General features: G+C 43.2%; 1 protein-coding gene across 7 annotated transcripts in view; it reads right to left on the bottom strand.

Moving 5' to 3' along the window:
* LOC121004054 (intelectin-1-like) overlaps positions 1 to 23,749 on the bottom strand; it is a 64,709-nt gene that overhangs the window by 2,896 nt on the left and 38,064 nt on the right. For all 7 annotated transcript variants that reach the window (XM_040436114.1, XM_040436115.1, XM_040436113.1 and 4 more), the window contains 5 exons: positions 22,573 to 22,719; positions 13,980 to 14,227; positions 3,923 to 4,081; positions 3,678 to 3,798; positions 3,456 to 3,559 (listed from right to left, as the gene is read on the bottom strand). In XM_040436114.1, the coding sequence (XP_040292048.1) occupies positions 3,456 to 3,559; positions 3,678 to 3,798; positions 3,923 to 4,081; positions 13,980 to 14,227; positions 22,573 to 22,719 (779 nt within the window). The remainder of the gene's footprint in view (positions 1 to 3,455; positions 3,560 to 3,677; positions 3,799 to 3,922; positions 4,082 to 13,979; positions 14,228 to 22,572; positions 22,720 to 23,749) is intronic.

Genomic DNA, 23,749 nt, shown 5'->3' with positions numbered 1-23,749 from the left:
GGCAAATGGAGATGAAATTTGAGAATTCAAATTTTTTGCCAAATTTTCTATTTAATCCATTTTTTCCATAACAAAACAAGGGTTAACAGCCAAACAAAACTCTATATTTATTGTCCTGATTCTGTAGTTTTCAGAAACACAACATATGTGGCCGTAAACTACTGTACGGGCACACGGCAGGGCGTAGAGGGAAACGTGCGCCGTGTGGTTTTTGGAAGGCATATTTTGCTGGACTGGTTTATTTACACCATGTCCCATTTGAAGCCCCCTGATGCACCCCTAGAGTCGAAACTCCATAAAAGTGACCCCATCGAAGAAACTACACGCCTCAAGGTATTCAAAACTGGTTTTACAAACTTTGTTAACCCTTTAGGTGTTCCACAAGAAAACATTTCTAAATTTCACTTTTTGGGCAGATTTTCCATTTTAATATTTTTTTTTCCAGTTACAAAGCAAGGGTTAACAGCCAAACAAAACTCAATATTTATGGCTCTGATTCTGTAGTTTACAGAAACAACCCATATGTGGTCGTAAACTGCTGTACGGGAACACGGCAGGGCGCAGAAGGAAAGGAATGCCATACAGTTTTTGGAAGGCAGATTTTGCTGGACTGGATTTTTGACACCATGTCCCATTTGAAGCCCCCCTGATGCACCCGTAGAGTAGAAACTCCAAAAAAGTGACCCCATTTTAGAATCTACGGGATCGGGTGGCAGTTTTGTTGGTACTATTTTAGGGTACATATGATTTTTGGTTGCTCTATATTGTACTTTTTGTGAGGCAAGGTAACAAGAAATAGCAGTTTTGGCACCGTTTTTATTTTTTGATATTTACAACATTCATCTGACAGGTTAGATCATGTGATATTTTTATAGAGCAGGTTGTCACGGACGCGACAATACCAAATATGACTACTTTTTTTGGTTGTTTCTTTTAGTTTTACATAACAAAGCATTAAAATAAAAAAAGGATTCTTTAGTGTCTCCACATTCTGAAAGCCATAGTTTTATTTATTTTTTGGGCGACTGTCTTGTGTAGGTGCTCATTTTTTTCGGGATGAGATGACGGTTTGATTGGCACCATTTTGGGGTGCGTATGACTATTTGATCGCTTGCTATTACACCTGAGGGGTTAGGTCATGTGATATTTTTATAGAGCAGGTTATTATGGACTCGGCGATACCTAATATATATCCTTTTTTCATTTATGTAAGTTTTACACAATGATTTCATTTTTGAAACTAAAAAAATCATGTTTTAGTGTCTCCATAGTCTGAGAACCATAGTTTTTTCAGTTTTTGGGCGATTATCTTAGTAGGGACTCATTTTTTGCGGGATGAGATGACGGTTTGATTGGCACTATTTTGGGGTGCATATTACTTTTTTATCGCTTGCTATTACACTTTTTGTAATCTAAGGTGACAAAAAAAGGCTTTTTTTACATCGTTTTTATTTTTTACGGTATTTACCTGAGGAGTTAGGTCATGTGATATTTTTATAGAACAGGTTATTAAGGACTCGACGATACCTAATATATATACTTTTTTTTTATTTATGTAAGTTTTACACAATGATTTCATTTTTGAAACAAAAAAAAACATGTTTCAGTGTCTCCATAGTCTGAGAGCCATAGTTTTTTCAGTTTTTGGGCGATTATCTTGAGTAGTGTATGAATTTTGCGGGATTAGATGATGGTTTGATTGGCACTATTTTGGGGTTCGTATGACCTTTTGATCGCTTGCTATTACACTTTTTGTGGTGTAAGGTGACAAAAATTTGCTTTTTTTACACAGTTTTTTATTTTATTACATTTTTTTAGGTATTCACCTGAGGGGTTAAGTCATGTGATATTTTTATAGAGCAGGTTAATACGGATGCGGCGATACCTAATATATATACTTTTTTTAATGTAAGTTTTATACAATAATATTTTTGAAACAAAAAAAAATATCATGTTTTAGTGTCTCCATATTCTGAGAGCCATCGTTTTTAAAGTTTTTGGGTGATTGTCCTTTCTAGGGGCTAATTTTTTGCGGGATGAGGTGACTGTTAGATTAGTACTATTTTTGGGGGCATATGCCTTTTTGATCGCTTGGTGTTTTAGTGATGTAAGTTGACAAAAATGGCTTTTTTTTACACAGTTTTAATTTTTTATTTTTTAGGGTGTCTATCGGATGGGGTGGATCATGTGATATATTTATAGAGCCGTTCGTTACGGCGATACCTAATATGTGTGTTTTTTCTTTATTTTTCAATTTTTTATTAGAAAATCAGGGGAATGTGGCGTGTTTTTTTTTTTTTAACTTGAAACTTTATTTCTGCATTGTAATGCATTGCCTGTTAGTGTATGACACTGAGTCATACACTAACAGGTTGCCTAGGAGACCCAGCTGAGGCTGGATCACCTCGGCTCCCGTAGAAGGCCGTTCCCGATGCCGTGCAGGGCATTGGGCAGCCTCTGCACGGCATCTGGCTGCCTTGTCACGCATCGGGTCCCCGCCACAGCAGCGCGGGGACTCGATGCAATTACTCACCTGCCGCAAACCACTTCTATGTTGCGGTCAGCGCAGACCGCGGCATAGAAGGGGTTAATCCGCCGGCCTCGCTATAAACAGCAATGACGGCGGATACAGCAGGGGCCCGGCTACCACGGACTGCCGGGCCCCTGCAGTGGTCGGGCGCTCACCGCTCCGGTGCCCGCTCGATTATCCCTCCGTGCATGTACGGCGGAATGCATTCTGGTAATGCATCCCCCACCGTACATGTACGGCGTTCTGCGCTAAGGGGTTAAAGAATAATGATGAACAAAGTTTTCAAAAATTCGATTCGGCTGCTCTCTGAACTACGAAAATAAATTTGATTTGTTATGAATTACTTTGTAACTAATTGCATTCCATTATATGGAGATGGTACAATGACGGGGAATGGCAATCGCACCACCCCTGTCGTTTAACCCCTCAGATGCTGCGTTCAATGCTGATTGCGGCATCTGAGAGTCACATTTAGGGGGTTATTTTAGGGGTTGAAACAAACAAAAAAAAACATACTCACCTCATCCATTTGATCGCGGAGAGGTCGTCGCATCCATCTTGATTGAAGAAAACGCGCCAAATCTCTCACATGCTGATGTGATCACCACGTCTTCACGTGCGTGGTGACATCATCGATGATGACGTCAAAGCTTCCACCCAGCTCAATGACTTCACATGTCAGCGCTTACAAGAATTGATGTGTTTTCTTCAATTAAGATGGTCGCAACAAAATCTCCGCTATCAGGTGGATGAGGTGAGTATGTTTTCTTTTTTACTGCCATTTCAGGAAAAATTTATTCATTACCATGACGCACCAAGAAATTCTGATTCGTGGCAAATCAAATTTTTCCTGAAATTCGGATCTAATTCCACTTCGTTAACTTTGTTTCGCTCCACACTAATTAAGAACATTTCTGATACTTACATGTTCTACATTGCATCCTGTCACCTTCACTCCTGCACACAGAGCCAGGGCAGCTCTTTCGTGATTCATAACCCGGAATTGGACAAAACCAGGAACAAACTCTTCTGCCGAAACAAGGGGAAAAAAATCAAAGATCATCCCATTGTCATTTTACTATGCAGGAGTAACTAGCCTCTAAGACAAATGATGCTGCTCCATAGTCAGGCCATAACATGCTCTTACTTGCTCCATTGGGTGAATAATATGATTTAGTCTTCTCAGCGCTTCCAAAGTCATACACTACAGGAACAGCGGGCCCATTATCTTTGAGGCAGGCTCCGGCATCAAATACCACTGGGTATTTCTAATGAGATGACATGTAAATGCTCATAAGAAGGTGACAATATATATATTGAATCTAAATAAATGTGCAAATGTGAAAAGTGCAAAACATGAAGGGCAAACCAATTTTTCAAAAATGTACTTACTTTAAAGAGCTGGAAAAGATTACCCCCCTGTTGAGAAAAGAAGCCATTGTCTGTGCGATATCTTAGTATAGATGTTTCTTTCCACTTCGACAAAGGTGTCTTGTTGGGAACATGCCATAAGCCCAAGTCCTTAGCAGCAATATCATAATATCCTGGATTCTAGAATCACAATATAAAGCAACAGGATTACTCTTTTGGTTTATCTAATGTACTCACTGATTTATTTTTTTCATGGAACTAGATATGGGGTCATATATCTAAATTTCTCAAGCTGTAGTCCATTCATTTGAGCATTTTTTTGAGTTTTGAAAACTGCAGCATGCTGCATTCATGTTCCAGCCCATCCACATTTCTTAGAGTAAGACGGTCTACATCCTGCAACTGGATGAATAATTGTCCACATATGGCGGCCGCACAGTTTTATGGGTATAGCAGAGGTATTACCTTTAAAGCTATTTCTCTCCCTGCACTGTCCCTGCAGTCTCCCTACACTCTCCCTCTCCAATATACTTCTATTAATCTTTTTCAGCAACACTGTCCCTAGTGCATTAGCGCTTGACACGTCTCTCCCTAAGGTCAGCTCACAAGACAATGGCGGAGACCGTGCAGGATGAGGGTTTTATAGGGCTGTGAGATCACTAGGGATGGCTAGCTGTGGACTGGCTGGCTGCACTGCATTATGGGTGATCTCACGTTCCCAGGCTTCTTACTTTTACTTTGTAACATGTGCAGATGCCATTTTAGGAAAAACTGATTTGTTATCAAAGTTCTCCTGAACTTCGGACTGAATTCTGCTTTGAATGCTTTGCTTTGCTCAACATTAGTTGCTATGGACTTGGCGATCACATAATCTCATGGTATCTCATGCATTGCAGGGCTGCAGGGTCCTAGAAGACCCTGATCAGCTGTGCTGCTCTGTATGTGTACAATGGCCCTGCAGAAGGCTACTTTTCCCTATAACTGAGGCCTCTTTGGATGCCCCAGTTATAGTGGAAACAGTGCAAAATACAAAATAAAAAGTGTCAGTATATATATATATATATATATATATATATATATATACACTGCTCAAAAAAATAAAGGGAACACTTAAACAACACAATGTAACTCCAAGTCAATCACACTTCTGTGAAATCAAATTGTCCACTTAGGAAGCAACACTGAGTGACAATCAATTTCACATGCTGTTGTGAAAATGGGATAGACAGCAGGTGGAAATTATAGGCAATTAGCAAGACACCCCCAATAAAGAAGTGGTTCTGCAGGTGGTAATCACAGACCACTTCTCAGTTCCTATGCTTCCTGGCTGACTCTAGTGGTAGCATGAGACGGAGTCTACAACCCACACAAGTGGCTCAGGTAGTGCAGCTTATCCAGGATGGCACATCAATGCGAGCTGTGGCAAGAAGGTTTGCTGTGTCTGTCAGCGTAGTGTCCAGAGCATGGAGGCGCTACCAGTAGACAGGCCAGTACATCAGGAGACGTGGAGGAGGCCGTAGGAGGGCAACAACCCAGCAGCAGGACCGCTACCTCTGCCTTTGTGCAAGGAGGAACAGGAGGAGCACTGCCAGAGCCCTGCAAAATGACCTCCAGCAGGCCACAAATGTGCATGTGTCTGCTCAAACGGTCAGAAACAGACTCCATGAGGGTGATATGAGGGCCCGACGTCCACAGGTGGGGGTTGTGCTCACAGCCCAACACCGTGCAGGACGTTTGGCATTTGCCAGAGAACACCAAGATTGGCAAATTCGCCACTGGCGCCCTGTGCTCTTCACAGATGAAAGCAGGTTCACACTGAGCACATGTGACAGACGTGACAGAGTCTGGAGACACCGTGGAGAACGTTCTGCTGCCTGAAACATCCTCCAGCATGACCAGTTTGGCATTGGGTCAGTAATGGTGTGGGGTGGCATTTCTTTGGAGGGCCACAGAGCCCTCCATGTGCTCGCCAGAGGTAGCCTGACTGCCTTTAGGTACCGAGATGAGATCCTCAGACCCCTTGTGAGACCATATGCTGGTGCGGTTGGCCCTGGGTTCCTCCTAATGAAAGACAATTCTAGACCTCATGTGGCTGAAGTGTGTCAGCAGTTCCTGCAAGACAAAGGCATTGATGCTATGGACTGGCCCGCCCGTTCCCCAGACCTGAATCCAATTGAGCACATCTGGGACATCATGTCTCGCTCTATCCACCAACGTCACGTTGCACCACAGACTGTCCAGGAGTTGGCAGATGCTTTAGTCCAGGTCTGGGAGGAGATCCCTCAGGAGACCGTCCGCCACCTCATCAGGAGCATGCACAGGCATTGTAGGGAGGTCATACAGGCAAGTGGAGGCCACACACACTACTGAGCCTCATTTTGACTTGTTTTAAGGACATTACATCAAAGTTGGATCAGCCTGTAGTGTGTTTTTCCACTTTAATTTTGAGTGTGACTCCAAATCCAGACCTCCATGGGTTGAAATATTTGATTTCCATTTTTAATTTGTGTGTGATTTTGTTGTCAGCACATTCAACTATGTAAAGAACAAAGTATTTCAGAAGAATATTTAATTAATTCAGATCTAGGATGTGTTATTTTTGTGTTCCCTTTATTTTTTTGAGCAGTGTATATATATATATATATATATATATATATATATATATATACATATACATACAGTACAGACCAAAAGTTTGGACACACCTTCTCATTCAAAGAGTTTTCTTTATTTTCATGACTATGAAGGAATCAAAACTATGAATTAACACATGTGGAATTATATACATAACAAACAAGTGTGAAACAACTGAAAATATGTCATATTCTAGGTTCTTCAAAGTAGCCACCTTTTGCTTTGATTACTGCTTTGCACACTTTTGGCATTCTCTTGATGAGCTTCAAGAGGTAGTCACCTGAAATGGTCTTCCAACAGTCTTGAAGGAGTTCCCAGGGATGCTTAGCACTTGTTGGCCCTTTTGCCTTCACTCTGCGGTCCAGCTCACCCCAAACCATCTCGATTGGGTTCAGGTCCGGTGACTGTGGAGGCCAGGTCATCTGGCGCAGCACCCCATCACTCTTCTTCATGGTCAAATAGCCCTTACTTTCAACGTTTTCCCAATTTTTCGGCTGACTGACTGACCTTCATTTCTTAAAGTAATGATGGCCACTCGTTTTTCTTTACTTAGCTGCTTTTTTCTTGCCATAATACAAATTCTAACAGTCTATTCAGTAGGACTATCAGCTGTGTATCCACCTGACTTCTCCTCAACGCCACTGATGGTCCCAACCCCATTTATAAGGAAAGAAATCCCACTTATTAAACCTGACAGGGCACACCTGTGAAGTGAAAACCATTTCAGGGGACTACCTCTTGAAGCTCATCAAGAGAATGCCAAGAGTGTGCAAAGCAGTAATCAAAGCAAAAGGTGGATACTTTGAAGAACCTAGAATGACATATTTTCTGTTGTTTCACACTTGTTTGTTATGTATATAATTCCACATGTGTTAATTCATAGTTTTGATGCCTTCAGTGTGAATCTACAATTTTTATAGTCCTGAAAATAAAGAAAACTCTTTGAATGAGAAGGTGTGTCCAAACTTTTGGTCTGTACTGTACATACACACACACACTTTTTTTTTAAAAATCTCCAAGAAACATGTTAATAAAAAGCCCTTTGTGTTACATAAACGTCGTAAAAAATATTTTGGTATTTCATCAAATAAAAAAAAGTTACAACTGTTACAAATCACATTTCAGGCCTGGCCATTAAAGGGTTAAGATAATAAGGGCTTGAGCTTTTATGTATAAATTTGCGAACATACATGCAAAAAATATTTTGAAAACTCTGGCATGCACTCTGCATTATTAAGAGTGTTAGGGTGGGTTCATATCTGCATTCTGGTTTCCGTTATAACATGGTTATAACAGAAAATAACGGAATCCATAAGACGGAAGTTAAAACGGAAGCCTTTAACCACTTCCCGCCACGCTAACGCCGAAAGGCGTCATTTCTGCGGCGCTCCCAGGTCACACTAACGCCGATTGGCGTCATCTCGCGTGAGCCGAGATTTCCTGTGAACGCGCGCACACAGGCGCGCGTGCTCACAGGAACGGAAGGTAAGAGAGTGGATCTCCAGCCTGCCAGCGGCGATCGTTCGCTGGCAGGCTGGAGATGTGATTTTTTTAACCCCTAACAGGTATATTAGACGCTGTTTTGATAACAGCGTCTAATATACCTGCTACCTGGTCCTCTGGTGGTCCCCTTTGTTTGGATCGACCACCAGAGGACACAGGAAGCTCAGTAATATGTTGCACCAAGCACCACTACACTACACCACCCCCCTGTCACTTATTAACCCCTTATTCACCCTTGATCACCCCATATACACTGCGTGCAGAATTATTAGGCAAATGAGTATTTTGACCACATCATCATCTTTATGCATGTTGTCTTACTCCAAGCTGTATAGGCTCGAAAGCCTACTACCAATTAAGCATATTAGGTGATGTGCATCTCTGTAATGAGAAGGGGTGTGGTCTAATGACATCAACACCCTATATTAGGTGTACATAATTATTAGGCAACTTCCTTTCCTTTGGCAAAATGGGTCAAAAGAAGGACTTGACAGGCTCAGAAAAGTCAAAAATAGTGAGATATCTTGCAGAGGGATGCAGCACTCTTAAAATTGCAAAGCTTCTGAAGCGTGATCATCGAACAATCAAGCGTTTCATTCAAAATAGTCAACAGGGTCGCAAGAAGCGTGTGGAAAAACCAAGGCGCAAAATAACTGCCCATGAACTGAGAAAAGTCAAGCGTGCAGCTGCCAAGATACCACTTGCCACCAGTTTGGACATATTTCAGAGCTGCAACATCACTGGAGTGCCCAAAAGCACAAGGTGTGCAATACTCAGAGACATGGCCAAGGTAAGAAAGGCTGAAAGACGACCACCACTGAACAAGACACACAAGCTGAAACGTCAAGACTGGGCCAAGAAATATCTCAAGACTGATTTTTCTAAGGTTTTATGGACTGATGAAATGAGAGTGAGTCTTGATGGGCCAGATGGATGGGCCCGTGGCTGGATTGGTAAAGGGCAGAGAGCTCCAGTCCGACTCAGACGCCAGCAAGGTGGAGGTGGAGTACTGGTTTGGGCTGGTATCATCAAAGATGAGCTTGTGGGGCCTTTTCGGGTTGAGGATGGAGTCAAGCTCAACTCCCAGTCCTACTGCCAGTTTCTGGAAGACACCTTCTTCAAGCAGTGGTACAGGAAGAAGTCTGCATCCTTCAAGAAAAACATGATTTTCATGCAGGACAATGCTCCATCACACGCGTCCAAGTACTCCACAGCGTGGCTGGCAAGAAAGGGTATAAAAGAAGAAAATCTAATGACATGTCCTCCTTGTTCACCTGATCTGAACCCCATTGAGAACCTGTGGTCCATCATCAAATGTGAGATTTACAAGGAGGGAAAACAGTACACCTCTCTGAACAGTGTCTGGGAGGCCGTGGTTGCTGCTGCACGCAATGTTGATGGTGAACAGATCAAAACACTGACAGAATCCATGGATGGCAGGCTTTTGAGTGTCCTTGCAAAGAAAGGTGGCTATATTAGTCACTGATTTGTTTTTGTTTTGTTTTTGAATGTCAGAAATGTATATTTGTGAATGTTGAGATGTTATATTGGTTTCACTGGTAAAAATAAATAATTGAAATGGGTATATATTTGTTTTTTGTTAAGTTGCCTAATAATTATGTACAGTAATAGTCACCTGCACACACAGATAACCCCCTAAAACAAACTAAAAACTACTTCCAAAAATATTCAGCTTTGATATTAATGAGTTTTTTGGGTTCATTGAGAACATGATTGTTGTGCAATAATAAAATTAATCCTCAAAAATACAACTTGCCTAATAATTCTGCACTCCCTGTAGACTCCCTGATCACCCCCCTGTCATTGATTACCCCCCTGTCATTGATCACGCCCCTGTAAAGCTCCATTCAGATGTCCGCATGATTTTTATGGATCCACTGATAGATGGATCGGATCCGCAAAACGCATACGGACGTCTGAATGGAGCCTTACAGGGGCGTGATCAATGACTGTGGTGATCACCCCATATAGACTCCCTGATCACCCCCCTGTCATTGATTACCCCCCTGTCATTGATCACCCCCCTGTAAAGCTCCATTCAGATGTCCGCATGATTTTTACGGATCCACTGATAGATGGATCGGATCCGCAAAACGCATACGGACGTCTGAATGGAGCCTTACAGGGGCGTGATCAATGACTGTGGTGATCACCCCATATAGACTCCCTGATCACCCCCCTGTCATTGATTACACCCCTGTCATTGATCAACCCCCTGTAAAGCTCCATTCAGATGTCCGCATGATTTTTACGGATCCACTGATAGATGGATCGGATCCGCAAAACGCATACGGACGTCTGAATGGAGCCTTACAGGGGCGTGATCAATGATTGTGGTGATCACCCCATATAGACTCCCTGATCACCCCCCTGTCATTGATTACACCCCTGTCATTGATCAACCCCCTGTAAAGCTCCATTCAGATGTCCGCATGATTTTTACGGATCCACTGATAGATGGATCGGATCCGCAAAACGCATACGGACGTCTGAATGGAGCCTTACAGGGGCGTGATCAATGACTGTGGTGATCACCCCATATAGACTCCCTGATCACCCCCCTGTCATTGATCAACCCCCTTTAAAGCTCCATTCAGATGTCCACATGATTTTTACAGATCCACTGATAGATGGATCGGATCCGCAAAACACATACAGGCGTCTCCCTGGAGCCTTCCAGGGGGAGTGATCACCCCATATAGACTCCCTGATCACCCCCCTGTCATTGATCACCCCCCCTGTCATTGATCACCCCCCTGTCAGGCTGCATTCAGATGTCCGTATGATTTTTACGGATCCACGGATACATGGATCGGATCCGCAAAACACATACAGGCGTCTCCCTGGAGCCTTCCAGGGGGGGTGATCACCCCATATAGACTCTCTGATCACCCCCCTGTCATTGATTACCCCCCTGTCATTGATCACCCCCCTGTAAGGCTCCATTCAGACATTTTTTTGGCCCAAGTTAGCGGAAATTATTTTTTTTTTTTCTTACAAAGTCTCATATTCCACTAACTTGTGTCAAAAAATAAAATCTCACATGAACTCACCATACCCCTCACGGAATCCAAATGTGTAAAAATTTTTAGACATTTATATTCCAGACTTCTTCTCACGCTTTAGGGCCCCTAGAATGCCAGGGCAGTATAAATACCCCACATGTGACCCCATTTTGGAAAGAAGACACCCCAAGGTATTCCGTGAGGGGCATATTGAGTCCATGAAAGATTGAAATTTTTGTCCCAAGTTAGCGGAAAGGGAGACTTTGTGAGAAAAAAATAAAAAATATCAATTTCCGCTAACTTGTGCCAAAAAAAAATAATTTCTATGAACTCGCCATGCCCCTCATTGAATACCTTGGGGTGTCTTCTTTCCAAAATGGGGTCACATGTGGGGTATTTATACTGCCCTGGCATTCTAGGGGCCCCAAAGTGTGAGAAGAAGTCTGGTATCCAAATGTCTAAAAATGCCCTCCTAAAAGGAATTTGGGCACCTTTGCGCATCTAGGCTGCAAAAAAGTGTCACACATCTGGTATCGCCGTACTCAGGAGAAGTTGGGGGATGTGTTTTGGGGTGTCATTTTACATATACCCATGCTGGGTGAGAGAAATATCTTGGTCAAATGCCAACTTTGTATAAAAAAAATGGGAAAAGTTGTCTTTTGCCAAGATATTTCTCTCACCCAGCATGGGTATATGTAAAATGACACCCCAAAACACATTCCCCAACTTCTCCAGAATACGGCAATACCACATGTGTGACACTTTTTTGCAGCCTAGGTGGGCAAAGGGGCCCATATTCCAAAGAGCACCTTTAGGATTTCACAGGTCATTTACCTACTTACCACACATTAAGGCCCCTGGAAAATGCCAGGGCAGTATAACTACCCCACAAGTGACCCCATTTTGGAAAGAAGACACCCCAAGGTATTCCGTGAGGGGCATGGCGAGTTCCTAGAATTTTTTATTTTTTGTCACAAGTTAGTGGAAAATGATGATTTAATTTTTTTTTTTTCTTACAAAGTCTCATATTCCACTAACTTGTGACAAAAAATAAAAACTTCCATGAACTCACTATGCCCATCAGCGAATACCTTGGGGTGTCTTCTTTCCAAAATGGGGTCACTTGTGGGGTAGTTATACTGCCCTGGCATTCTAGGGGCCCAAATGTGTGGTAAGGAGTTTGAAATCAAATTCTGTAAAAAATGACCAGTGAAATCCGAAAGGTGCTCTTTGGAATATGGGCCCCTTTGCCCACCTAGGCTGCAAAAAAGTGTCACACATCTGGTATCTCCGTATTCAGGAGAAGTTGGGGAATGTGTTTTGGGGTGTCATTTTACATATACCCATGCTGGGTGAGAGAAATATCTTGGCAAAAGGCAACTTTTACAATTTTTTTATACAAAGTTGTCTTTTGCCAAGATATTTCTCTCACCCAGCATGGGTATATGTAAAATGACACCCCAAAACACATTCCCCAACTTCTCCTGAATACGGAGATACCAGATGTGTGACACTTTTTTGCAGCCTAGGTGGGCAAAGGGGCCCACATTCCAAAGAGCACCTTTCGGATTTCACCAGCCATTTTTTACAGAATTTGATTTCAAACTGCTTACCACACATTTGGGCCCCTAGAATGCCAGGGCAGTATAACTACCCCACAAGTGACCCCATTTTGGAAAGAAGACATCCCAAGGTATTCGCTGATGGGCATAGTGAGTTCATGGAAGTTTTTATTTTTTGTCACAAGTTAGTGGAATATGAGACTTTGTAAGAAAAATAAAAAAAAAATCATCATTTTCCACTAACTTGTGACAAAAAATAAAAAGTTCTATGAACTCACTATGCCCATCAGCGAATACCTTAGGGTGTCTACTTTCCGAAATGGGGTCATTTGTGGGGTGTTTGTACTGTCTGGGCATTGTAGAACCTCAGGAAACATGACAGGTGCTCAGAAAGTCAGAGCTGCTTCAAAAAGCGGAAATTTACATTTTTGTACCATAGTTTGTAAACGCTATAACTTTTACGCAAACCATTTTTTTTTTACCTAAACATTTTTTTTTTATCAAAGACATGTAGAACAATAAATTTAGAGCAAAATTTATATATGGATGTCGTTTTTTTTGCAAAATTTTACAACTGAAAGTGAAAAATTTCATTTTTTTGAAACAAAAATCGTTAAATTTCGATTAATAACAAAAAAAAGTAAAAATGTCAGCAGCAATGAAATACCACCAAATGAAAGCTCTATTAGTGAGAAGAAAAGGAGGTAAAATTCATTTGGGTGGTAAGTTGCATGACCGAGCAATAAACCGCTAAAGTTGTGGAGTGCCGATTTGTAAAAAAGGACCTGGTCTTTAGGGGGGTATAAACCTGTGGTCCTTAAGTGGTTAAGAGACATTCCGTTTTGATCCGTCTTAATAGAAGTCTATGGGAATCATACCGGATCCGTCTGGTTCCCGTTATGCAAGACGGAAAACAAAGTCCTGTCGACAGGACTTTTGTCTCCATTCTGCATAACAGGAAACGGTACGTACTTTGTTTTCCGTCTTGCATAACGGGAACCAGACGGATTCCCATAGACTTCTATTAAGACGGATCAAAACGGAATGCCTCTTAAAGGCTTCCGTTTTGACTTCCGTCTTATGGATTCCGTTATTTTCCGTTATAACTATGTTATAACGGGAAGCCAGAACAGAATCCATAACGCAGATGTGAACCCACCCTTAATGATACCAGACGTTTACAAATGTGCCAGACTAATTACTCAAAGTGACCATTAATAAAGACTTTAATTATTGGGAGAAATTTCAATTTTAGGCATTTTGTTTTTTCCATTGATTAAAAGTTAGAGTTTTCATATTATTTCCATCATTTTTCTTTTATCTCCAAAGCTTCCCATATTCATATTTGCGTACCTTGTAATCATCACTTGTTGCACCATCAGGAAAACCAAATGTGGCATAGTTGGCCCAATTGTCATCTCCTTTAGGGTTGTTGATGTTGTCTCCCTCCTGACTGGACCAACGATCTCCCACTGTACATTTACCATACATATTGTTTTCATGAATACTTGCCACCAATGTCCAACCTCCACCATTGGTTGTCATGTCACAGTAGGTCTGATAGAAAAGCCCATCAGCAGTTTTCAGCATGTATATTCCATCTAAAATAAAAGTGTAAATGGGTCAGTTGTTTGCCAAGGGTGGTTCCAGGAAGAAGCAGTTGGACCTCCAGCAGTCTAGCATTGTTTACTTGTCCAGTGGTTAGGTGACAATTACTTCTGACAAACATGCTATAGAAATGTGCTGGAAACACTCCTTTAAGACTCTAGACAGCGATGGCAAACCTTTTACAGACCGAGTGCCCAAAGTGCAACACATTTATTGCGAAGTGCCAACACAGCTATTTAACCTGAATGCTACAGTCGAATATAGTATATCTTCCATGTAGTTTATCATTTAGCTATAATAGCCTGCCTATATTCAATGTGCTACTTGTGCCGTTCATTGTGTGCCCTGCGCTGATGAATGGCAGGAAAAGTCTAAGGCATATTGGTACACCATAGACATTTTCCAGGGTGCGGGTGCCCACAGAGAGGGCTCTGAGTGCCGCCTCTGGCACCCCTGCCATAGGTTCGCCACCACTGCTCTAGACCATGTTGATATGGTAAAATCATTTGCTACAGAGTTGACAGCTGTTTATTCATAATTTTCACATTTCTATACCCCTTATTCAATTAAATGCCATCAAAGCTTTATTAGAATAAGGTCTGGTGCTAATGCATTGGGTCATTGGGTATCAAAGAACACATTGTCATATCAGTAGATTCCACTTGAGAATATGTGCACATATGACACGTCCTGTTACTGTGTTGAAAGGACAAATTAGATGGGTACACTGACCATAAAGTCATCATAAACAATACTCAGGCTGTAGAGTTAATACTCAGGCTGTAGAGCCGGTTCGGTTGCACAGGGGCCCAGAGCAGGAGGGGGCCCCTTCTTACCGGCGACAGGGGGAGATGAGCACTTCCATTGTGGAAGCGCTACTCTCTATTCATCTGTATCGCTGTCCTTAGGACGGCGATACAGATGGATGCTGCGGCGGGGCAGGAGAGAGGTGTCTCCCTTCCCCAGTCCTCTCATAGGTTGCAGGCCCAGTGCCTATAGCCTATCAGAGGCCGGTGCAAGCGGCGCAATTACATCATCATGCTGTGTGAGCCGTACAGCGTGGGACACAGGCCTGAAGAGGCCTGCATCGCATCGCTGAAAGCAGCAAGGAGGTAAGTAATAAGTATATGTGTTTATTTTTTTTTATTTACACTTTGCTAGGGGCCCTATCTGGCACTCATGGGGGCATCTACTTGGGCCCTATCTTATGTACTGGCACACATGGGGGGCACTATGGAGGAGAAGGAGCACTATGGGGGGCCCTATTTTAAATACTGACACACATGTGGGGCACCATGGAGGGGGGAGTACTATTGGGGCCCTATTTTATATACTGGCACACATGGGGGGCACTATGGAGGATAAGGAGCACTATGTGGGGCCCTATATTAGTTACTGGCATACATGGAGGGAACTATAGAGGGGGAGGAGCACTATGGGGAGCACTATCTTATATAATGGCACACATGGGGGGCACTATGGAGGGGGAGGAGCTTTATGGGGACCCTATCTCATATACTGGCACACATGGGGGCACTATGGAGAATGGTGGAAAATTAGCACTATTGGGGTCATTATATAGGGGCATTATACTGGCACACATTATGGGGGCATTTTACACTGGCACATTGTCAGTCACCATAGGGACAAGGGGAGATGCACTTTTGGTGCACGATATAGGAGTATTTTATACTGGCGCAAATTATAGGGCACTATGGGGACTTTGCCTCAACTGGGGGCACTAAGAGAGTTTTTTAGGCATACAGTAGGGGGCATTGGCACACATTATGAGGGTACTATGGGGACATTGGCTCTACAGGGGGCACTAAGAGGAGGTATTTTTCATAGTGCCACACAACAGGGCACTTTTATGTACTGGCGCATATTATAAGGGGCATTTTTCTACTGTTACACAAAGTTATAAAGATAATTATTACTACCGGGGACATTATGGTAGGCTTTATTACAGTTGAGGGACTATGAGGAACTTGAATACTAGTATGAGCACTAGGGCCGGAGCGTAGTGTCGCAGGTGTGAAAGTAGCCTTAACCTATATGTTTTGTATTGCTATAAGTAATGTTAGGACGGAATTGGTTATGTTGAGAACTTGGCTTGGAGGGGACGGGGCCTAGGCACATTCTTTGCACAGGGGCCCTCTGCTGTCTGTGTCCGCCCCTGCGTGACTGCACCATATGTGATTTGGCGAGACACACATTTCCGAATCATGCATACTGCCATTTTCATCATTGTTTTTCCACTGTACCCAAACTGGATAGGCTGATTACTTGTTCAACATGTGAAATGGTTACCCCTTGTGACAGAACTAATGAAATACAAGTAAGGCTATCTTCACATCTGCGGCACAACTCTCTGACAGGCTATTCCAGGAGAGAATGTCGGGAATTGGCTGGACAAAAAAACGTTGAACACTTGTCCGGCCGAATTCCGGAATATTTGCCAGGGAGAAGCCAGCTTGCCACTGCATCTCATTATAGTCAATGGGGTCCGGTGATCAGGCGGCACTATCCGGCAATGCTGGATCTGGAGAACTCCAGCAGGATGTTTTCTGCTGGAATAGACTGCCGGAGAGCTCTGCTGTAGATGTGAAACTAGCCTAACCTCTCCAGAAAATTATGCATCCACTGCCAGACTTGGAGCTAGCTAACTGGTTTAGCAGAAGTTGGCAAACATGCCCTGCAACAAACCTATAACTACAGGGGCCCTTCCTACAGTAGAATAGCTTCCCCAATATGAATGATCCCTATCAGCAATCTACGTAGTTAACCCTGGGAGATCCCTGCAGGTGGTATGAAATTGTATCTCAGTGCTAACCATTGAGCATAGTGTTGGACCCCCACCGATCTGATGTTGATGACCTATCCTGAGGATAGGCCATCAATAGGAAAAACCCGGACAACCTCTTCAAGTATAGCACAGATATTGCTGATCCGCTCCCAAGCCTCTTTCTGCCTATCTGCTCCAGAACAAGCGAGTCAGGCCATGCCCACTTTTCTGCTGGGCTTCTGGAGCGGAGACTGTTACACAACGGATCTCTCTCGCCAATTGTGCCAATGTGTGGATATACAAATAAACTGTACCTGTATTCGTGGGCTACTCAAACATCTGTGGGGATGTATGTCTAATGCTCTTCAACTATTGTAAACCTATTGATTTACACCCAGGCTCTAAAATCTTCTTACCCCACCTGATACAAAGGGCCAATCTTGGAAGTGACTGTCCCCAGCAGTCTTGATATGAGTATTACTGTTACATTTTATACCAGCTACTTGATATCTCAATAACAAATTACTCGAGGCATAGTTAAAGAGATTTGGGTGGTCATACAACATTCACGTACCTAATGAGTTGGACTGTTTATCGGTTATGGTCTGTGCAGGGCCGGTTTTAGACAAAATGTGGCCCCGGGCAAAATCAAAAGTGGGGCCCCAAATTTTGTAATAATGTGCTGAAAACACAGTCTGACGTCCGACACCTGACAACCCCGCCGATCAGCTGTTTGAGAAGACGGCACATGCTGTTCACTGCTGCTGTCCCATAGACATACAGCGGTGAGCAGGAAGAGAGAAGGGAGACGGCACGTGCACACAGCGTCTCCTCAAACAGCTGATCGGCATGGGGTGTCGGGTGCCGCTACAGTACTCTAGTAGTAATAATATAAACATAATGTCCCCCTGTAGTGCCCAATATATAATTCTCCCCCCATAATGCCTGTATATAGTATATTGTTCCCCAGTAGTGCCAGTATATAATGCTCCTCCATTCCTCCCCAGTAGTGGCAAGTATATATAATGATCTCCTTCCCCCCTTCCCTGGTGCCCCCAGCAGTGCAGACATTTAGTATAAAAAAATAAAATAAACACCTTACTCCCATTTTCCTTGCCACTGTCTGTGATGCAGACCACAGTTTTATCTGTTGCTTGTGTTGCTGCGTCCTGATGCATGTCGTCCCAATGACATCCCCACTCCTGCTTCGGGTCTCTCACGTGATCATGTCATCATGCGAAACCCAGTGCAGGAGGTTGCGTTGATGTCATTGCGGCTTCTTGCGCCGTTCTAATGTCTCACAGGCATGAGGCCTAGCGGCCCTTGTGAAGTTGGATGGCCGTGACTGCACCCCCCTTTATGGGTAGCGAAGTGGTGCCCTAGGCGGATAACTACCTTCGCCTATCCATTGTCCCAGCCCTAATGCAGAGCACATTACCGCAGGAGGTATAACAGGAGAGGACTATAACTCCCAGCATGTCTAAGCCAATATTATTTAATATCAGAGAACATTACAGGGGGACGTATAAGAGGATCGGACTACAACTCCCAGCATATCCAAGCCGTTATTATGTAATATTAGAGTACATTATAAGAGGAGGTATGAAAGGAGAGGACTACAACGCCAAGCATTACATGGATTGAAGGGGATATTATAGGGACCCTTGATGTAAAGTCCCTATATACAGTCATTGAAAATTAAAAAGGCTGCGTAGCAGCCAAACACTTCCTAGATCAGCAGGAAAACTTATCTAAAACCCAGATAGATTTTATAGGGGAGTGTATTTTATTCTTCATTTTACAAAAAACTTTTTTAGATTTAAAGACAAATTTTACCTCCAGACGTGGGGGACCGCGATGGGGACGAGGTTCACACCGAGGTTCGCTAATTTATACGTTGGGAGGTGGAAAGAGGAGTATATCCACCCCAACGGCGAGCTCCGGGCAGGCCTCGTCCTCTGGTGGCGTTTTATCGAGGATGTGGTGTTCATTTGGCGGGGTGGCGAACAAACTTTAAATATGTTTTTAGAGGATATTAATAAAAATGAATTTTATTTGGAGTTCACCCCAAACTATAGTTTTAAAGAAGTAAATTTCTTGGACCTCACAATATATGTTGAAAAAAATAAAATCTATACAAAAACTTATGAAAAACCCACGGATTCCAATAGCTATATATCAAGAACCAGCTGTCACCTCCCCCGGTGGTTGGATAATATCCCCAGAAGCCAATTTATGCGCTTAAGGAGAAACTGCACAGACGTCACAGAATATGACAAGGAGGCTGAAAAATTGCAGAATAAGTTTGAGGATAAAGGTTATGAAATGAATAAATTAACAGTGCAGAAGGGGGAAGTTAGAGTGTTAGAAAGAGAACAACTATTAGGGGATAGTGATAAGGATAAAAAGGGAGCAGAGGGAGATAAGCATGGGAACAAAGAAATACCACCAATCATTATTCCTTTTAATTCTCAAACACATATGTTTAGGAAAATAGTGGGTAGGCACTGGGACCTACTGAGGGAAGACAAATGGATTGGGGAATTGATACCAGCAGCACCAGCATTTGTATACAGGAAAGCAGCTAACATTGGAAACATAATTGCACCCACAAAAAAATGTGCAGCAATAACAAATAAGAAACAACTAAAGAATCCACTGACAGGCTTTTATCCTTGCAAAAAATGTGCTGGATGCAGGCAGACACAAAATAAAAAGCGGATACATATAGAAAATAAAAGTGGCACATATAAATTTTAAATAAAAGATCATATATCTTGTAACACAAAAGGGGTCATCTATGCCATTGAATGTCCATGCCAAAAGATCTACATAGGCCGTACTAAAAGATTATTGAAGAAGAGAATAAGTGAGCATCTATATAACATAAAAAATAAAATAGATGACCACCCGCTATCTAGGCACTATAAAGAACAGCATAGAGGTAGGTTTGAAGGCTCCTTTTTTTGCGGGGTTGAAATAGTTAAAGCGGACATACGTGGAGGAGATTACATCAAATATATGTCAAAAAAGGAGACACAGTGGATCTTTAACAAGGACACCATGGAACCAAGGGGGTTAAATAAAGAAATTGAGTTATTTGGGTTTGATTAAATACACTACAGCAGGGTAAGGGTTAAACAGACAGGGATCGCAGCTGATAAAAGACAGACAAAGATGGCACCTAGAAGAATCCCTGACGAAGAGCACCGTAGTGCTAGAAACGCCTAAGATAATCCTTTTTGGTGTCTGAGAGGAACCGTAGCTCTGGTGACGTTACCCGCTCCATTCAGCGAGCGTGAGCGAAATTCAAAAGTAAAAGCTGCGCCACCGGCCGGGGCGAGCTTTGAAAAAGATCCGGAAAAAGATCCTAAAAAGAACTTTGTCTATCACCAGCGGAGATCCCTGAAGCGCTGTGAAGAAGAAAAATAACAAAAACGAAACCACTCCACAAACGGACTTACTAGCAGTCGCGAGGAGGACTTTCAAAGAGAATAAGGTAAATCCTTCTTCTAGATCTAACCTTAAATAGTACCCTCCTACCTCAGCACATAGAAGTTCAGTGGAGGTGCGCGGTGCTCCTATATTCATTTTGAAGTTGTACTCTGATATTACATAACAGGAGGTATAAGAGGAGAGAACTACAACTCCCAGCACTTCCCTCGCACTTACATTGAATCCTTCACTTCTTCCCATGCATCACTGGTCTTCTTCTTCCTTCTTCCTTACTGCATAGCTCCGCCTCCTGTTCTGATCACATGATGGTGAGGTCATCGCAGGTCCTTCATCTCACCTCTTCTCTGCTGAGCTCCGCCTCCTGCATGTGACATCATGGCAGGTCCTACAGCTCCAGTAGAAGAGTGTTGCTGGTGTCCAGAGCTGTCAGTTTGCAGAGCAGCACTGTGGTAATAGGGTGGCCAGATGTCCGGTTTTAGGCCGGAAAGTCCGGTTTTCAGGCTCCCTGTCATCCATCCGGTGCAGTGCCTGGACGGACACAGGAATGTCCACCCTTTCAGTAGCTCACGCTTAGACAGCAGCATTGAGCTGTGTGAGCGTGAGCTGCAGCAACTGACTGAGGCTTCTCTCATCCCCAATCAGTCACTAGAGCTGCAGACATGGCTCCCTGTGGCTGACTTAGGGGGAGAGAAGCACCCGACTGCCCCCAGCTCACCTCCCTTCTTCCCCTTCCTCCCCCTCCGGATTTTTGCGGGCGGTGATGGGGGGCGTGGATGTGGGCATGGCTTCATCAAGGTAGGCGCGGCTTGGGGCATGGCCGGTGAGGTCTGGCTTTCTTGGGTGAAGCCAGTGGCCACCCTATGTGGTAATGACTTGTGTTATGTGTACAGGAAGGGGGCCTTACACTGCATTGTAAAGTGAAGCTTTTCAGCTGTCCGCCCGTCCGCTTCCACGGACATTCAGCTAAACAGCAGCACTGAAGCACCTCTTAGACCATGGGGTCCAGTTTGCCCTCCCCCTAACGCCGGCCCTGGTTCTGTGACAAGGTATGTATTTATTTGCCCTGTAGCTAATGCTGATTCATAGTATGTATTGACTGATTCCTCAGCTTGCAAATGTCTTGGATGATGTTCGGTTTCAGGATGGCATCTGTATCTGTCAACTGCCTAGCACCCACAATACACGTAACTAAATAGTCAAAGACTCAAAGCCCCTGAGAACCTGTTGACTAAATGACTGTACATGTTTTTATGCACTGAGCTGCTGCCACATTTATTAGTGGTTATATTGTATGTCTGCATTAAGGGTGATATTTATGGCACACTATTAAGATTTGCTATAATCTTCTGCTAGTTGGAAATACAACTGCTGGGACTTTCATCAATCCTGAGAACAGGGGTCACCAGTCCTCCATTTTTGGCAGGGATATTACCATGCCCTTTTTTATTGTGATTGGACGACAGGGAATCGGTGAGTCTGCTCAGCTGTTTCCATATTTACCATATTGAACGGCAAGTGACCACACAATTAGATACGTCATGCATTTTAGATATCTACTGTATGATGGGAACTTTAATTCAAAAAGCCAACATGCAGAGATTTACTATACATAAGGTCTCATGCACATGCCCGTAGCTGGTCCGTGCCGATATTGAGGCCCGCAAACAGTGGGTCCGCAATATACAGTAGGCACCGGCCGTGTGCGCACTTGAATGGGTCTATAATCCAGGAGATACGGTGCAGTGCGGTACAGATTCACGGATCGGAAGCCCACGGAAGCACTAGCACGGAGTGCTTCTGTGGGTTTTCTGTCTGCATGCACTACTTTTTTGCAGTGTGGACCATCAGATGTGGATCACGGACCCCATTAAAGTGAATAGATCCATGTCCACAGACGGTGCCCGTACATTGCAGACTGCGGTTTGCTGTCCTTAGCATGGGCAAGGCTGGTCGTGTGCAGGAGGCCTAAATGACATATAGATGTGTCAGTGTCTGCTAACAAAAAAGACTATAATATGAATATAGAACACAAAAATATCCAACATAGTATTTGCTTAAAGAGAATAAGACTTTTGAGACATGACAGATTTATCTCACCTTTAGCATTTGTATCATGACTCTTAACGTCCTTGCAGCTTCTATATTGATAGCTGTGGTTTGGTGTCTCAGTGTTTGCTGCATTCTCATTCCAGCAGGACAACATGTCTACAATGTGCTGCTTCTTTTCAGGAGTAGAAGTATCCCCTAAGGAACATAAAGCATCTGTTACATTATACATACTTTTTCCATAAAAATTACTTAAACTTCTGAAGGACAGAGCCTAGTTTGGGACCTAACTCCTTCTTATCCTTGTTCTAATAGTACACTGTGGGAACAGCGAAAGGATTTTAGCAGCTCTCACCTCTGGTCACCTGCCTGAAGCACGGAAAGGGAAGTGGCTTGAACCTAGCCACACTTGAAAAGTCCAAGAAGAAAGAGAAAAGTTGATTCCAGCTTCAGAATATAAAAAGTTTTCTTTATTCGGCTTGTAATAAAATCCAATCCAACAAAGATGTCACATGGAGAGACACAAGATTGTGACGCGTTTCGGGCTGTAGTATTGAGCCCTTCTTCAAGACAATACAAAAGTGTACTAAAAACAAATACTTTATATACCACACAAATGGGTAACTCCTCCTTCTTAGTTAATTGGAGACTGTGTCCCAGACCCAGGTGCTCCTGGATTAGTGGATCCTCCCTGGAGCATGTGGGTGGGGACGCAGTACTTCACAGTATTAACCGCTCAGAGACCACATATAAACATATTACTGCACTACATATATTGCAGAGTTAAATCATGTTTTCTGTTCAGACCCTTTGGTATGCAAGTATCTAGAATGAACATCCAATATGTTTCCCTACTTAGAAGCTTCTGTTTGCGATCGCCCCCCCTGACAGGTGTGGAAACTACTTCCACTCCCTGTACAGAAAACGCAGAAACATCACCTTTGTGAACAGTGGCAAAATGTCTGGTAGCCGCTGAGACATTACGGGAAATAAAATGGGGGACATCACTCAGGTGTTTTCGTATACGCACCTTCAGTTCGTTAGTGGTGCAGCCCACGTATTGAAGGTTACATATTTTGCATGTTATGACATAAACAACATGATCTGTTTTACAATTTATATATTGCTTAAGCATGTGTTGTTTATTGTTGGCCACAGATGTGACCTCTTTTGAGATAAGCATATGTCGACAGCAAATGCATTTATTGCTGCCACATTTGTAATTACC

Source organism: Bufo bufo, chromosome 6 (genome assembly GCF_905171765.1).
Source record: "Bufo bufo chromosome 6, aBufBuf1.1, whole genome shotgun sequence".
Taxonomy (NCBI): Eukaryota; Metazoa; Chordata; class Amphibia; order Anura; family Bufonidae; genus Bufo; species Bufo bufo.
The sequence above is the reverse complement of the archived record's forward strand: the minus strand, read 5'-3'. Positions and strand labels throughout refer to the sequence as shown.